The sequence below is a fragment of the Dama dama genome, chromosome 5 (assembly GCF_033118175.1).
Source record: "Dama dama isolate Ldn47 chromosome 5, ASM3311817v1, whole genome shotgun sequence".
In the NCBI taxonomy this organism is placed as follows: Eukaryota; Metazoa; Chordata; class Mammalia; order Artiodactyla; family Cervidae; genus Dama; species Dama dama.
This window is the reverse complement of record NC_083685.1, coordinates 119,420,445-119,438,577: the sequence shown is the minus strand read 5'-3', so window position 1 is coordinate 119,438,577 and position 18,133 is coordinate 119,420,445. Positions and strand designations below refer to the sequence as shown.

Here is an 18,133-nt window from a genome sequence, read left to right as displayed (position 1 = left end):
AAAAGAAACTTAGTTCTCATCAGGGTCCTTGCCTAAGTTTGAAACCATCAGCTGTTGTGTTGCTTCAGTTTTGATTTGTGACTCGAGGTGTGTGACTTTTCAGTATCTGGTCAGATTTTGCTCATTGCCTGCTCAGATTTTGCTTAGGGGGTTGTGGTTCTGCTTTCTGCTGTCTGGCTTTTCTTATTGTTCATTATAAAATCTTTCCCTGAGACTTCCCTGGTGGTCCTGCCTTCCAATGCAGGGGACCCAGGCTCCATCCCTGGTTTGGGGAACTGAGATGCCACATGCCCACAGGGCAGCTTTATTACAAATCTTTTAGGATCAATTACAGTGTTTTTAAAGAGCACACAGTGTTAGGTATTGTGATGGTACAAAGCAGCGTGAGACATGGACAGCATGCTCTTAATTTTCCAAATCAGTATAGTATCTTACAGGCTCTTAGACCCTTAGATGACCTGAAGTGCTTCATGGGAACAAGGACCAGCATGCCCAGACATAAACAACCTCTTGGTGGTGGTATGGGGCAGACAGCGTTCTGATACTCACCTTGTTTTGTCTGCTGTTTAATGTTTTGCTGCTCTTTTTCCTTTTGTGACACAATTTTAAAATTATCCCATTGTTTTTTATTTCTGACTTAGAAAAGTCAAACAGTGGCTTTTCGCATCCCCTAAAGGGGAACAAGGATGTCTTCACTAACTGAACCCCAAAGAGAACTCAAAAAACATTTTGAAGTACTTGGCTTTGAATGTAACAAACAGAAAAATCAGTTATAACGTGGGTACGCATAGTAATCACAATCCTGGTAAAGAAATAGGCCATTGTTAACTCAAAATGGACTGTGAACCCCCTGACATTATCAACATTTTACCAGTCTCTGTATTCATCTACAGAAGGCTTTTTTTTTTTTTTTAATTTTTAAAGAAAATCTCTTTATTGAAGTATACTGCATGTACAGAAAAGTGTATGCTTCATACGTGTATAGTATAACTCAATGAATTTTCACTAATAGGAACTCACTCGTGTAATCAGAACCCAGATTAAAAAATAGAAAGTTACCAGACTACCTGGGTAGCTTTTAATTGTGATTCATGGCTTACACACAGATGAGAAAGAGTTCATGTTTATATGTAAACAGAAATGCCATTTTCACCTGTCAGGTGGGGTTGGGGTTGATGGCGGCGTCCCCTGCTGGCTAGGATACTCTCACATGCTGTTCGTCAGAGGTTGCCGGCAGGTGGCCTGATGGTGCTTTGTGTCACTTTAGATGCCCTGTGTGTCCTTGGAGCCTGAGGTTTACAGATGATGCCCATGCTGAGGAGACGATTGTTGTCTTTAATTGGGGACTTTGAGAATAGGATACAAAGGAAGGAAGTCCTCCGTGTGATGGTGCTTGCCCTGAAGGCAGCACTCAGTCCATCTGTGCATCGGACCCTATGGGTGGTGACACTGAGGGAACACACACGCCAAGGACCAGCATGGAGTGTGTGGTCCTATTTGTGAAAAGCAGAAATAAACCCCTAGAGACATGCAGGTGCCCCTTGGGGAAGAAGGAGTTCCATTCTTACATTCCTGTGTTGGAATTATGCACAGGGCTGTGTTGCTTCCACTGCATGTGGAGGACAGGTGGGTGCATGTGCTGCTCCTCTGGTCCAGGCTGGGCCTCTGAGCTCCTGGGCGACAGTGAAACAAACAGCACAGTGGATGGTGAATGTCCAACTGTAGGAAAAGCAAGTATTGATATCTTACAGTGAGGCTGAAAGTAGTTTGGTTTTTTTGTTTTGATAAACATTCGAATGTGAGAAGTATCTGACTTAATCCTCATGGCACTCGCGGAGGGAGATGCTGTCATCTGTTCTGTGGCTGAGGGAACAAGCACAGCCAGGTAACTGCTCTGTAGGATCGGAAGCCCTCATGCTGGTAAAAATGCTTGTTCTAACAGCCTGGCCTTCTTGGTGAATGGAGACCATCGCCTGAGGGTGGGGCTCAGGAGCTACATAGGGGAGGAAAGGGAGGAAACTTCCTTACTCTCATCATTGTTTATGTATGTTGTATTAGAAGTTAAGGCCAGTGAGAGTCTTAATGCCCTTCTTTTCTAGGCCTGGAGTTGATTATTCTAATCTTATGTTAGCAACAAAGAGGCAATTGTGGGCTTACCATTTGTTCATTTATTCCTGTGGTTTGCTTATTTTAATTACATTTCCAATGTATAAAATGGGACACTTTTTCACTAATTCAACAAGTGTGTACTGAGGCCCATCTCTGCATTTATCAGGGTCTCTTCTGGTCTCTGGATTATAGCGCGGAACCCTGAAGGCAAGGACTTTGTTCCAGTGGAGCTTGTATCCTATTGGGTGACAACGAGCAGAAATGGGGTAACATAGAGTCATGTGGCCAGAGTGAAATGAACAAGGCAGCAAGGGGAGGGTGCAGGGCGATCAGGAAACCCTTGGATAGGTGACTGAGGGGTTGAAGGGGGCCCCTGGGTAGTGAACGAGGGGAAGAACAGACAAGAGGCTGTGATGTGGGGTCTGACCCAGAGTGGGGTGGGGTCCCTGGAGCACTGAAGTGGAGGAAGGGCAGCACCCATGGGACCTCATGTGAGGAGGACCTCAAGAGAGACAGGGCTGTGCCTGAGGGCAGGAGAGTCAGAGGCTGGCTTTTTTCTGTCTTTGAACACCACATGCAGATCATGCTGTTTTAGAAACATCCTGGCTCCTGGCTGCAGACAGACCAGGGTGGGAACCTAAGAGAAGGGCTGGGCAGGAAATGTCCTCAGAGGTCGGCAGCAGGTGAAAGGCGGACCTGGGGCTGCTCCTCGTGGTGGGGCCATCCATGTCCTGTGGGTTAGCAGCATTCTGCCTGGTCTTCCCCACTCCAAGCCTGGGGCTTGTCTCCCAATCCTGAGCCTGTCTCAGACCCTGCCTGGTGCAGATTAAGTGGTATTTGAGTCTTTTTTGAATCTGCTCTACCATTTTTTCCCCTGTTGGGCTGATCTAAATGAGGTTTTTGCTTACTAGTGTTTTTAACTCATGAGACAACATCTCCTTTGTGGTATCATGCGTTAAGCAACTTGTAACACTTGAGATGAGGTTGAAGTGGGCTTCTCGCTGACTCTTCAACACAAGTCGAGGCTCCAGTATGTCTGGGGACACGTGGGCTCTGTCCCCTGCTGTGGGTCCTGCCGCTCGGCAGTCAGGTGCTGACAGTTGGCTTTTCTTTTTTAGGTGCACATTCAGGTTTCCGAGCACAAACATCAAGATCACGTTCACTGCCCTGTCCAGCGAGAAGAGGGAGAAACAGGAGGCACCCGAGTCCCCGGTGAAGCCTGTGCAGGCTCACATCTCGCCGCTGACCATCAACATTCCAGACACCATGGCCCACCTCATCAGCCCCCTCCCCTCCCCCACAGGAACCATCAGGTATACAGCAGCTCCCATAGGGCATGGGAGTCACCGTTGCGTCAGGGTGTACGTGTGGACACGACACTGTCCAAGTTTCAGTCCTTGCCTCTTTCTTTGGGATATTCAGAAGCCATTGTGCATCACAGTAGTGGGCAGCAGTGCATAGTGATGATGCCTTCCTTCCCAGGTACTGAGCTGCATGGAGAGAGAGATGTTGAGGACACTTAAAATGTTGTTCAGTTTCTGAACACTGTTTGCTCTCGCTTTCTTGCATGTGAAACACAGTTCCCAAATGTTCCTGGTTTTCACTTGTGGATTCTTTTATTTGAGTAAGTTTAGGCATAGATGATTTGTGGTATTGGTCTAAAGTGTGAGTCATGTTTTCAGTTGCATTTTGGTTTGATACCAAGAGTATCTTGGTTTGTTACAACTTAATGTGAATTCTGATCACTTACAGTTTGGATTTCTGAATTTGACCTCAGTAAGGTGACAAACTTGTGTCTGTCCTGATGTCCCAGGAGTGTCAGGAAGTAGAGAATGGCGCCTTCAGGGCCTGCTCTTCACCATGGAATCCAGTGCAAGATGGTTACGGTTGTGCTGAGCTTTCAGGGGCAGCAGCTGAGGGTCAGGTCAGGAATCACCCAGGACCTGCAGATGAGACCCTGAGATAAGGCTCAGATGGTCAGTCCTCTTTTGTTCAGTCAGAAGAGTGGAGTATGTATGCAGACATCTTCAGTGTGAGTAGTGTTAGACTTAGGTGCAGATGAACACACTTGCTTCTCTTGCGAGCCTAGCTCCTGCTGTCCACAGGGCCTGGCTGGGAGGCAGAGAAGACATTGTTTGCCTTGTCCACTGTGGCTGACCCCACATGTAGCTGAGTGAGGAGGGCACAGGGGGAATACTGCAGCTCTGGCTTGTAGCTTTCAGTCAGATACTTCTGTTTCTTATCTTAAAAACCAGCATGGACAGAAAGGTATCCCTCTGGAAAGGCCTCTGGAGGGAGTGTCAGGTAGACTGGCTGGTTGGCTCCGTGTGAGTGCAGCTGCTATTGGTCGGGCCCCTTCTCTGCCCCCTGCCATGGCCGCTCTGCCGAGGAAGCTGCCTCTGTCTCGCCCACTTGGTTGAATTTGTCTCTGTGTGACTAGATGGATCAGGTAGTAAGTGTGGCAGTGAGTAGGCAAAAATCAGCAGCTACATGGCCAGATTTTTCTTCAGCATTGCATGAGAAGTGTGGAGAATTCACAGAGGAAGAGGAGAACGCCCCTGTTTACCCACATGGGATAGCGGCCCCCAGTGGGAACAGTAGACTTGGGGGTCAGGCCACTGACGCATTGCCCATGGGTGCTCAAGGAACCGGAGGTTGTTGGAAACTTCAGAGTTTGGATCAGCTCCTGACCCAACCTCTCCTCACCTCCTGGCATGTCTTCATCCTGTATTCCTTGCTCATCTTCACCCCACGGCCCTGCACCGTTGTTGAGCAGCACAGTGTCTCTGCTGCTGAGATGACTCGTGGGGGAAGCCACCACCACCCAGCCACCTGCCCCGCGTCGGCCCTTCTGAATCGTTAGCTGGTTTTAAAGTCAGAGAGAGAGCTCATGCCTGTGGTTCTGCCGTCTGTCTTGCCCCTCTCTCTCCCGTGCTTTGAGTTGTTCCTGGCACGCAGTGAACTCTTGTTTCGAGGGTGAGTGCATATACTGATGGTGCCTTTTCTTGGTAGAGAGTCCAGTGGTGCTTCAGAGGGTACCAGGTATAGAGTGTTGCTCCACCTCCTGGCCCATTCCTTTCTAGTTCAGTTTTCAGAGGTAACTACTGTTTCTTAAGTATTTTTTCCAGAAATTTTTTAAATGTTTTCAATACTTATTTTTTATCCAAAATACAAATGGGATCTAACCATATATACTGTTCTATAACTTACTGGATTTTTAAAGCAATCTTTTCTTGGCATCTTTCCATTTCAGTAGCTTTTGCTGTTCTGTAAAGTATAATACTGTACAGAAAGGGGAGCATAAATTAAATACATAACTTGGTGAATTTACAAATAAAGTGTCTTCTAATCAGCAAAGATCAAAAATCAAAATATTCTCAGTGTCATGGACCAGCCCTACCTCATGGGGAAAAAAAAGTGCATATTTAAAAGTGGGTTTCTGTTTCTGATTTCTGTGTGTTTCCTGTGAGCCCCTCACAGCCTACCTGCATGTGTATCTGTTTCTACCGCCTCCTTCCCTCTGTGTGTCCTGTCTTCAGCCTGGCTGCTGTTCCCTTCTCTCCAAATTTCCCTTGACCTTTCTGGTATAGCTTGGAAGCCATTGTCCTTCGTTGCTGCCTGTCCTCAACTCCTTGGTGGAGGGGGATGAGCAGAGTGGTGCTCTTTGCTCCTCTACTAGGCTGACCTCAAGAGCCGTCATGTATGGCTCTGTGTCCTTGGTAAGTTCCTAAGGCGATACGTGTGGAAGTAAATACCTGATTCCTTGGAGTAATCTTAAATTTCACAAAGATTAATGAGTCCATTTTTCCAGTGAATATGCTAAAGTTCTCTTACTTTTAAAGTTTGTTTTCCTTGAAATAAGAGCCAGTTACTGAAATACAGTGTGAGGTATGTTCTATAATAGACTGATAGGAACAACCTTTTCTCGTCCACAGTGCTGCGAACTCCTGTCCTTCTAGCCCTCGGGGAGCAGGGTCTTCAGGGTACAAAATGGGCCGTGTGATACCATCTGACCTCAATTTAATGGCCGACAACTCACAGCCAGAAAACGAGAAGGAAGCTTCGGGTGGAGACAGCCCAAAGGTAAATAAATGTTTTATAGCTTTGAAACAGAACCCAGGGCCTGTTGGATAGCAGCTATCTTCACCTGCATGTCAAGGAACACCCTCCCCCCTCCAGGGCCTTTTGAGAAGTGCCCGTCTGTGTGGATGCGGGATGATTGCTGAGCGTGTTCTTGGTGCTGGGCTCTCAGAGGTGCATTCTTTTGATCATTCAGCCCTGGGCCCTTCTCGGTGGCAGCTGTGGGCCCGGATGCTAAGAGCTTGAACCCTTGGTCCTCATGGGGTCAAGTGCCTGGTGTCCTAGGAGACTGTTCTTGGAGTTCAGTATTGCTGTCCCAAATGCTGAAGGTTGCACATGTGCATGTCTGAATATGTGTGTACACACATATGCACACGAACACACACCTTGGGGAGGGAGGACACATCAGTCCCTTTTGGATGATAATTATTGGATGACCTATAGTAGGACCCTGCCTGTTTCTATTCTTTGACCCAGTAATGCCCCTTCTAGGACTTCATTTAAGGGAAATGGACAAAAATCTCAAACTAAAGTTCAAACAAAACAGAGAATTGAAAACAACGTAAGTGCCCCTAAAAGAAGGAAGGTTTGTAAGGGGATCTTGCATGATACAGATACTGATATGAAAGTGCTCTTGATAGAACGCTAAGTGAAAAAAGAGAATAAAACCAGACATAGTGTTACTTTAAGTATGCATTTATATAAAATGTGGTATATTCATGTAGCAGGACACGTGACACTGTGGGAATGGACACGTCGTGGCTGTGCACCATCTACAGCAGCCAGGAGCCTCTTGCCCAGGGTGCTGGGCAGGCGCAGACACAGGGGCACTCTCTGTAGGATTCCATTCTTGTCCATTTCCTGGTTTAAAATCAGGCAAAGCTAGATTGTATTGTTTTCAGATGCATTCTTAGATGGTAAAACTTAAGTCACAGCTGGATTCTGATTCTGATTAGTACAGAATGTCAGGAAAAGTGGTGGCCTTTCTGGGAGGTTGAAAGTGGGTGGGGGGGCGGGGCATGAGGAAGCTTCTGGGATGTGGGCTGTGTTCTCTCTTGACCTAGCATTGGTTGTACTGTTGGTCATTTTATAGAAATTTGTTTTTGGCTTATACGAATATATTGTGGGCTTTCCTGTCTATTAGAGTTTTTTTTTAAAAAAATGGAAATGTATAGAAGAAAGATAAAAAAAAGAAATCCACACAGCAGCATAAGCACAGTGAGGAAGGCTTTATGCTTTTCCCTGGTAGGACTCCAGCTCAGTTGCTCTACCATCCCTGTCCTATAACTCAGGGTGAGCTCATTCAGCGGTCACACAGGGCAGTGCCTAACCCAAGTGCTCAGGAAATGTCAGCTATTTGAAAGTGAGGTGCTGGGTGATTCAGTCTCTCTGTGCAGAGAACATGCTCCAGCCAGCTCTCAGGACTGCTTAGCTTGTGCCGGTGAAGCCTGTGTTCCCTTCTTTGGCTCTTTACCTTCCTTCTTTGCCCATGCCACAGTCCTCTGCCTGTGTCTGCCTTTATTGTGTTTATCTCTAAACAATATCTAAATTGTTCATTTCTTAACCTCATATAAGGAGTATCGTCTTGAATGTATTGTTTTGCAGTTTACTGTTAGCATTCAACATTATGTTTTGTTGATAAGTGTAGTTCACAGCCGGAGAGAGGTGCACCCTCTTCCCAGTGGGCTTGTGCATGTGTATGCGGTTCAGAGTCATCTCAGTGGCAGAGCCCCGGTGTGTTTGGGTATGCTGGGACCAGGAGTGCCAGCATCCTGCACTATGCATGGCAGCCCTCCACACCTGAGCAGTGCCTGCCTGAATGCCTTGGACCCTGGTGTGGGAACCCTGAGTCTGGCTCCTGGTACTCTCATCTGCTTGGGTTTTCTTACAAGAGGAGCTCCTTGATGGACTCTTGGAGGTTCTGAGTGGACATCACTCTCCTGCTTTGGTGTTCAGCGTTCTTGCCCCGTCTCCTTGTGTGCATGAGAACCCCCACCAGGGCCTGGGAGATATGCCAGCTCACCCCACCCCTTGCCACCACTGGCCTGGCCCAGCTCTTCACCTGACCGTGAGATCAACATGATGAGCCTCTGGTGTGGATCAGCATGTGTGCTCTGCACTCTACTGAGGTCCAGAAATTATACTGAGTTTTTCTCATTTTCTTGTTCTTTTTGTTTTTGCCCTTTGGACTTTTTCCTTATGTGGTTTTAATGTTCTTTTTTATACTGTTCTATATGTCTTCATTTGTTTCCTCCAAATTTTCCAAGTGCTTTCCCATCATATTATATCCACCCCCTCCCCCCAACCCCCCCCCACACAGCCAAACTCAATCCCTGGGCAGTGACAATACAGAGTCCTAGCCACTGGACAGCCAGGGAATTCTCCCAATCATATATTACTTTTATAGGAAGGAAGACAAGTATTATCATAGAAATGCTTAAAAATGTCAAGAATCCTGAACTTCGGTAAGTTTAGTAAAAATTTTGTTTACTTCAATACTCTTTTTTTTAACTTTAATGCAGGATGACTCAAAGCCACCTTATTCCTATGCACAATTAATCGTACAAGCGATTACAATGGCTCCTGATAAACAACTCACCCTAAATGGAATTTATACGCACATCACAAAAAACTATCCCTACTACAGGACTGCAGACAAGGGCTGGCAGGTAAATCCTTTTCCGTTTGTTATTAAATGTTTCTATTACATGTCCTGAAGGTGCTGGTTGACAACTGAGAGGGGCATGGAGTGGCTGTGTATGTAGCTGGGGCATAGGTAACATGAGATGAATGAGGGTCTCTGGTGCTGAGGGAGGAGGAGTGTCAGAGGCCTGCTGCTGCCACGCTCCTTCTCACCTCCTTATTGGCACATAGTAGAAGGAATAGTGGTTCTGGAGGAAACCTCAGCCCTGTTTCTTACTGTCATGGTCTTCATGGATGGGAAAGGCATGGGTCGTTTGAGATGTTTCTCTTGGACCAGTGAAGGAGGGAGAGTTAAAAATCCTGCCCATCCTTTACTTTGGAGTTCTTCTGTCTTCCTCATTGACTTCTGATGACATAGATAGCTTTTTGAAGTTTGCACAGAGATGGTTTTCAAACTGTTACTGAGGAACCCTTTCTTCAAAAGATGCCTCCTCTAGGTGTCCAGTATACAAAACATGAACACAGTGCTACTCAACTGGGGAGCCTACCTACTTGTTGACTTGTACTTACAGCCTATTTTTAGGCTGTCTGTGAATCTGGGTCTCCTCAGAGGACATTTGGAAATCGGTGCATAGTATTTCCATTGTTTAGCTTTTTAATTTAGTTTTTCAACCTCTGCATTGTATATGTTTTTCCTCCTTGTGTGTGTGTGTGTGTGTGTAGACATTTACTAGGCAGTTAGTAGAACCTCACTAATTCAGACAGTATGAGAAAGGGTAAGTTTGAAGTGTGGAACGGTAAAAGCATATCAAAAGAGAGAAGAAATATACATTTACAAATTTTGAATTCATTAAGTAATCAGGAATGGCCACAGAATTCCTTTGAGTCTTAATGAGTACATGATTCTTTGACAAGTACATTTGTTGAACCATAACCACAATCAAGTAATACAGTCAGGGGGTGGGGGGTAAGCCATTTTCTGTTTAATGGAGGGTGAAGACTTTTTTCTTCCATCTGCAGATGTATAAACATGTTATGATAAAAATCCTGACTACTTCCTTTGTAAAGGGTCTTTAGTCTGTAAAGGCTACAGGTACAAAATGAGACCCAGCCTACTCCTGGGCTGGAGCATCTGTGCCCTGCCCGCCTTCTTGTTCACAGCCAGGTGGCATTTCCTAGTTGGCCATGAAGGAAATGCTGGCTTGGGAAAAACACTTCCATATTCAGCTACCTGGCAGGTCCCTTAAGATGATGTACAGAATCTGTAACAGTGAGGTTGTGCTTCTAAGAAAATGTCAAACAAAGCAGAGGCAGACAACAGTCCGTGTCCATGGAACACAGCTTCCTGTGCACGGCAGGTGAGGTCTCTCATAGTGTCCTGTCCAGGAGCTCGGTAGAGTTCCACGCAGCTCACTGTATGTAGAATTTTGATAATTTGAAATGCCAGTGAGCTGGACTATAATGGGAGTATTTCTGAAAAACCTGGCCAGACTTTCAACATTGTATTTCCCTTCTGGTTGTATTTCCTGTGCTTTGTAACATCCATTTATGTGAGAACTGACACTGTGCATCACAAGGTTTTCTTGTTAAAGGCTGAAGGGCAACCTCTTCCTGGCCTTAGTCTCCTGGGGAGTGAGTCAGGTCAGGAGGGGCTGTGATCACAGAGAGGTGAGGCCCACTGAGGTGACCCCTAAGCACAGATTGCTGCTGGCTTCTAAATTGACTTCACTGCCTGCTTAGAACTGAGAGTTACAAACTGTCATTAACACTTTTTATTGAAACATCTTCTTTTCTGTCCAGATAAAGGTTCGTAAGGATGACTGTGCCTCTTGCCTATGAAAGGCTGCTCCTGAGACATTGAGCACCTGCTCCAGTTATTTTAGCGGGAAATGACTTTTCCTGCTCCAGCCTTCTTTAGTTTATGGACGTGCACTCAGATTCCTGTCCTCAGCAGTCCTTGCTCTCCCCATCAGGCCTGCTTCTTGTGTCCTTTTCTGTCGTTGGACTCTCTGAGCTGCCCATCCTGAGGGACTGCACTTGGAGTCTCTACATGGAAGGTTCATTCCTGTTCCCTCTCTCCTGGTTGAAAACAAAAGGAGTTTTGCAACCTTGTTTCATAAAAGACCCAGATCCTTTTTCATTTAAGGAAAAAAAACCACCCAACTGTCAACCAAAACAGCGCATTTTTCAAGTTGGGGTTTGCAGACTGCATCCTGCCACGCCGCATGGGTCTGAGGAGGCGGCAGTGCTGTGCTTCTTGGAGCTTGAATCCCTCCCTCTACCTCAGTTTCTAAGATGACGTGTGTGGACTCTTCCCACTATACCAATTCTGAGCACTTAGTGGAAGTCCATAGCTCCTTACTTCATGTATTTTGCAGTCTACCTATGGCAAAGTTTTTCGATTAATCTGGAGCAAATTTGACAGTAGAGCCCCTCAAAGGATCAGAGCTGGTTTCTGAGAGTAGAGGGAGTGACTTGTGCTCACCTGCACCCTACACATTGGACTCTCCTTTAGAAAGTTCTTCCCGTAAATTTCTTTACAAGTTCTTACTACACAGAATGCACACTGGCAAGTGCTCAGTGCTGAGTGGGGCTAACAGACACAAACTGCATTCTGGGCAGGAAGGCTGGAAGCGCTCAGGGAGGGCAGTAAAGCAGGCACAAGTGACCAGCTCTCCGCCTTTCCCCTTCCTCAGCTGGGTTCTGGGAAGCAGTCTCTATTGGGGAGAATTTGGAGAAAAGAGAATGTGCAAAGTATTGCAGACCCTTTCCTTCACATTTAGTTTTAAATAATAACCCACCTTTTCTCTGAATACTTCATAATAATCTGAGTCACTGGAATCAAATTAGTGTGGTCTTAATGTGTGTAGCTTGGTTTGATCAAATTACGAAGGCCTTTAATTACCTTAGAAATACAATTTCTGTATATGCGTCAGATATTTCTTAATACCTCTTCATATTTTCTAGAGTCTTGTTGGTTGGAGAATCACAGGTGACCATTAATTGGGCTCATTTGTCTGTGCGATTGTTGTCAGAGTGGAGGAGAATTTAGGCCCTCTTTTGATGGTGCAGACTGGGTTCAGAACAGAAAATAACAACTCCTTGACCTAAGAACTGACCATACAGCTTGTGGTGGTGTGGGGGGTAACAGCCGCCGTGTTGCTGACCCTGGTCCTGACCTTTGTCAGTGAGTAGAAGCCCTAGCGCCCCAGTCCCCTGAAGTAGCGTTTCCTGCCTTCAGATTCCCACTGTGCTAACCTCCCTTTCTCCTCCTAACAACATGAATGTGAACCTACTTCACCCCAGTCAGTGCAGTTCCAGCCTTCACGTGGGGATCAGCACCGCCCTTGTCATGTGTCGCCCAGCACTGCGGCTAGGCAGTCACTTCTGAGCTCCTGTCTGAGTGCCGGCTCCCTGTGGTGCAGTCCAGAACTCTGGACCCTCAAAGCTAGTTCACAGTGCGAGTGTCCTCCACTCTCATTTTCTGGGCTGGCTTTTCTCAGACCTTTTTCTTAGGATCTGCCTTCTACTCCATACTCGAAAGTGTCTGAGTGCAGATAGAGGATCGCCTTCTCTGTCTTGATGGGGACACCAGTAATAAGATTCCATTTTCTGGAGGGATTGGTTGGTAGGTCTTGGCTGATTATCAGCCAGACCCTGTGATAAAATATCATAGCAAGTATCTTTGGTTATGGAAATATTCTAAATCTAATATAATATATCTCCTTATAAACAGTCTCACAAATCAGACACAGCCTAGCCTGTCTCTTCATCTTGCCAATGAGATGACTGATGTCCATAGGCATTGGTGGTTTGCTCTGACCTGTGACTGGTGTGGTTCTTGAATAGTCCCTTAGATTGATTGCAAAGTAGTATTTGACTTATTTGGATTTCTGAACCACCTCTGGCAATTCAGAGTTTCAGGTTATGGCTGGCAGTTCTATTAGAAAGTTAATTGGAGAACTTAGAAATAATTTTTTGATAACCCAGAATTTTAGTTCGAATTAAAATTGTAATAATTTATTTTTAATTTAAACACTACTGTAAGTGTACAAAATGATCTGAATGCATGACTTCCATCCAGCTTTTCCTGAGCTTTTGGAGGTCTCCAATTTGGGTGCAGCAGGGAGGTCTCCTCAAGTCATGCATAAACTGTGAGCTGAGTTTTTGTAATAGAAAGAAGAATGGACTTAGGAATTGAGAAAGTTTCTCCATGTGCTTCACGAGGTTATTTTGAGGATCAAATATATGGAAGTTCTTTGACTGGAAGATGGTGTCAATAATATTTCTCAAACTTTGGCTTATTTTTTTTCTCCTTTGCTGGTTTGCCAAATATCTTATAGCAGATTAATTCATTTTAAAAGCTGTGATGGATTCTATAAATTAATTTTATACTGATAAAAAAATATTTTAAAGGGGTAGCTGTCCTCAACACTGTTCGTTTCCAAAAGGAGAGAGGTCACAGTGATAGCCCTTGATTTCCTACCTGGTAAAAAGGTAGAAGTTGATGCTTTTCCCATTGGAAGTAACCTCTTTTCGTGTGGTATAGATTTCTCACCCCTTCTCCATGCCCCAGTTCCCGTCCTTGCCTCCCGGTGCCCACCCTGCCGTGCCGTTCACAGTGCCCCATGTCCTTGTCCGTTCCTCTGTAGAAGCCACCTGGCAGCCTCTGGGTGGTCATGCCCCGCAGTTCCTCCTGCACTTTGGGGAGGGCCGGTTTCTTCCAGCACAGAGCTACAGGACCTTTTCAGGGCACTAAAACTGGGGCACATTTTTGTTTCTCAGCAAAGAAATATATGAATTCTACGTATTTTTTTATGTTTCATAGAATTCAATTCGCCACAATCTCTCTCTGAATCGTTATTTCATCAAAGTACCACGTTCCCAGGAAGAACCAGGCAAAGGCTCATTCTGGAGGATAGATCCTGCTTCTGAAAGCAAATTAATAGAGCAGGCTTTTAGGAAAAGACGGCCTAGGGGCGTGCCTTGCTTTAGAACCCCTCTGGGACCGCTCTCATCTAGGTAAGGAAAAAAGACAAACAAAAAGACCTCACTTAATGGTCAGTGAATTTACCTTTGATGTATTGGTAAATTTTCCTTTTGAAAATGAAGGAATTACCAAATGCATTATGATTAAATGTTGGGCTGGGGATTTGGGAAAAAAAGAAGTGTTGGATACCTCTCATGTATTTTTGTTTCTAGTGCTAAAACAATTCAGATTATTAAGTTTTATTTAAATTGTATTCCTATGTAGCATTGTTGCTTCATTGAATGCATATTGTCAGTATGATGAGTCGGCAGTATGACGATGCCATGTTGATAGTTTCTTCCTTTTCCTTGGCATGTGAGAAGCTCTTTAAAGCTACATCTTTGCTGTTTCATTTTTAGCTTCATTAATAGTTACTCTGCGTTTTTAAATGAAAAAAGACATGACTATAATGTAAGTCTTGAGACCCAGCCAGCTCCACTTGCAGGCTGCCGGCTCCTGCTGCCTGGCTGTGGGTGGGAGCTGCTTAGGGAGGCAGCCAGTCCCGCCCCACGCTGTGTGGCCCATGCTGGGTGTGGAGCAGCAGCGTCCTACACACAGTGGCTCTGTCCCAGCCGTGCCAGCCTTTTTAAGTGTCTGTCTCGGGTCACAGGCGTCACACAGAAAGTAAGACTTAAGAACTTTAGTCGGTTGGCAGAAGACAAATGACACCCCTTTTTGCAATATACGCTTACTGAAAACAACAGGGCAGCTTTATGAATGCTTTATCATAAAAATCCACTGTCTTCTTTTTGGTCGTACAGAAGCGCTCCAGCCTCTCCCAATCATGCTGGAGTGCTGTCTGCTCACTCCAGTGGTGCCCAGACCCCTGAGAGCCTGTCCCGGGAAGGTTCACCAGCCCCTCTGGAGCCTGAGCCTGGTGCCTCACAGCCCAAACTTGCTGTCATCCAGGAGGCACGGTTTGCCCAGAGTGCACCAGGTAAGATGTGCAGAGGGCAGGTGTGGTGGGAGAGGGATGGGTCAGATGAACGTGTGAGCCAGAGGCCTTGGAGCCTTTGAACCTTTTGCCTGATAGGTTCTGAAAAGCTAACTGTACTGTGTTCTATTTTTTTTTCTAATCAGTTAACATTCTTTTATGACTCTTATGTGTAGGTGCCTGAAAAATTTTAGAATTAACCTGTTTCTCAATTGCTTCATCATTCATAAGTCTATGAAAAAGAATTCCCTCAAAAAGAAATAACATAAATTAGACAAAGTAGACACTGTCAGGAAATAAATGTCTATTTAGTAGATAGGTGAATATTTCCTAGTGTACATACAAAGTCGTAATGTGGAATAAAAATGTGTGCCCTGGGGAATTTTTTTTTTTTAAAGTAGTGTGAAAATGTGTCCAAAGTAATTCTGTTATGGTTCCTACTTGGTTGGCAAAATGTGCATTTTGATATTTTAGAGTTCCTGGCCATGCTGGCAACAACCCTTGCCAGCCCCCATCTGTAGTTCCTGTTGCTGGAGCCCAAATGTCCAAACCAGAAAGAGCAGAGGCTGGCAGACAGCTCTGTCTCCATGCTTCCTGCTTCTCCACACCTCTCATAAGATGGAGACTTCAATACCAGGGAGCATGGCCCCCTCCTTCAGGCATCATTGGGCAGCTCCTTCCCATATTCTGTGTTGATGTTTTCTCTATCATGAGGAGAGAACTGTGGGAAGAGGTGTTGTAAGAAATCTGAACAGGAACATCCGTGGCGGTCCAGGGGTTAAGATTCCACACTTGCACTGCAGGGAGCATGGGTTTGATCACTGATTGGGGAGCTAAGATCCTTCATGCCATAAGGTGTGGCCAAAAAAAAAATCTGAACAAAGCAGAGATTGCATTTTTAGCAGTTAGATATACATTAACTGTCCGCGTTAAATATGTCATTTCTTTCATTGTGAACAACTTCATTATTACCAGATGAAAGGGGCCACCTCCTATTTTCTTAAATCAGCCTGTAGGTTGCAACTGAGGGGTCAGTTAGTTGGTTTGAGATACCTGAGCCTCACCTCTGCTCCTGTCCTCCGCAGGCTCACCTCTGTCTAGTCAACCCGTCTTAATCGCCGTGCAGCGACCACTGCCACCGACGATCAAGCCTGTCACCTACACTGTCACCGCCCCTGTGACCACCTCGACTTCTCAGCAGCCCGTGGTGCAGACGGTTCACGTTGTCCACCAGATCCCAGCGGTGTCCGTCACCAGCGTGGCTGGACTGGCCCCAGCAAATACATACACCGTCGCAGGGCAGGCCGTGGTCACTCAGGCAGCTGTGCTGGCCCCCCCGAAGGCGGAGCCACAAGAGAATGGAGACCACAGAGAAGTAAAAGGTAAGCCGCAGAAGCAGTCACTTTGGGCAGTTTTTCAAGCTTTTAAAAACCTGCCAGCCTTGTTCACCTGACCTTTTGCTAACATGTTATGTAACATTGTGCTGGAGCAGGGCTGTTTGCCACATGGTTTGTTTTACTTTAAATTAGTGAGAGTTCTGTAAGCTACCCAGTAATGTTAGTTGGTGTCATTTTTTTCTCTTCTTTGAATTTAGTGAAAGTAGAACCTATTCCTGCGATTAGCCATGCCACATTAGGTGCTGCTGGCCGGATCATTCAGACGTCACAGACCACCCCTGTCCAGACGGTCACCATAGTGCAGCAGGCACCTCTAGGTCAGCACCAGCTTCCAATAAAAACTGTAACACAAAATGGGACTCACGTGGTGCCAATCCCCGCCGCTGTCCACGGCCAGGTGAACAATGGTAAGCACTGTCTCCATGGGTAACTGGGTGCTGATAACATGAGTGAAGGTCCTCTCCTTTTATGAAGCATGGTGTTCAAGGTTTTTGTTCTATTACAATTCTCATTTTTATTTTTTCTGAAGAAATGTTTGCATTTCTAAACTATTGAAAACAGAATAGGAAGTAGCTGGGAAGTAGCTGTGGGAATTGGCTCCCATGTAATTCCCATTGGAGGAGCTATCTGAAGAGGAAAGCATTTCTAAGTACCTTGAGAGATGAAAATACTCCCACCTTTTGCAGACATCTAGGTGTGGCCTAGAAACAGCCTGGCAGCTGGATGGTTGAACCTGACTTCTGTAATGTCCCCTGGGGGCTGTCCCAGCTGATCTGTCCAGAGGCAGTGCCCTCCCCTGGGGCAGGGGGCTGCTTGAGAGTATCTGATGGTGGAAGATGGTCTGCTGTGCTCTTTGCTCTGAAGGCCCTCAGGAGCCTGTTGACATGGCTCCCCATGGATGTTCTGACATAGATGAGCCTAAGGGAGCTTGGCTTTTAAATCAGAAAACAGAGACCCTCCTTCCATCCAGTTCCACGGAGCAGTGTGAAGAGTAAGAGTCCGGCTGGCTATTGAGTCAACTCAAGATTTTTGGGTCCTTGGAGCTTGTGTTCAGACTTCTTAGCTGTGGGTTTTCACTCAGGTATGTGAAATGCATGCTGTCCACAGTGTGGGCTGTTGTGATTCAGCTGCAGGACCTCAAGCAGTAGAATCAGAAGCTTTTGGCTCAAACTAGCTCTCTGTGCCCAGAGATAGTTTCTTTGAAAGAGGTTGGGGAACAGAAGGCTTGATTGTGTTGACTTCTGAATCCTTACTGAGCTATTAAGGGATGGAGACCTGGGACACCTTGTGTGATTCCACTTTCCCCCACTCCTCCCCGAATTTAATAGAGGGACAAGATCTGTAATGTTTTCTAGGGAAGATTAACCAGGGAGTTTTTTGTTTTTAAATAATAGATAACATGCCACCTGTGGATAAATTGGGAAATTTGCAACCAGTTGCCCATTTAAAATGCTTTTTCCCTCAAGCCATGTGTCTCCTAAGTAAGAGTTAGTCAGGTCTCATATTTCTTTTCTCTATGAGTAACTTCGTTGTCACAAGTGGTCCAGATGTGGCAAACCTGGTGATCTTTGGCGTGGCTGGAAGCAGATGGTGTTGAGGTGGATGGTCCATTTCTGGTCTGAGCTGTTCCTCTCTGTCTTAAGTCATGAAGACATGGTGTGGGCCAGTGATTCCCAGATATCATGTGACTTAGAATCACTCAAGGGCTCTGTCCCAGAGTCCACAATTGAGCAGGTCTGGCCTGGGGCTCAAGAATGTACACTTCTCACGTGTTCCAGACCTTCTAAGAAGCACTGTGCATGTCAGGAACCTTTTATGTCTACCTGTCTAAGGAGTTTAAAAAACTGAGTGTCCCTTTCACATACTTAAATTGGTATCTAAAATTTTTCTTCATAAATTTAATAAGCAAGGAATTAAATTTTCCACTATTAAGAATATTGA

General features: G+C 45.7%; 1 protein-coding gene across 1 annotated transcript in view; it reads left to right on the top strand.

The window, feature by feature from the left end:
• Positions 1–18,133, top strand: part of FOXK2 (forkhead box K2) — a 50,779-nt gene that overhangs the window by 20,785 nt on the left and 11,861 nt on the right. The window contains exons 2-8 of the mRNA XM_061144436.1: positions 3,228–3,422; positions 6,045–6,192; positions 8,712–8,858; positions 13,661–13,854; positions 14,623–14,798; positions 15,881–16,177; positions 16,390–16,599. Of these exons, the coding sequence (XP_061000419.1) occupies positions 3,228–3,422; positions 6,045–6,192; positions 8,712–8,858; positions 13,661–13,854; positions 14,623–14,798; positions 15,881–16,177; positions 16,390–16,599 (1,367 nt within the window). The remainder of the gene's footprint in view (positions 1–3,227; positions 3,423–6,044; positions 6,193–8,711; positions 8,859–13,660; positions 13,855–14,622; positions 14,799–15,880; positions 16,178–16,389; positions 16,600–18,133) is intronic.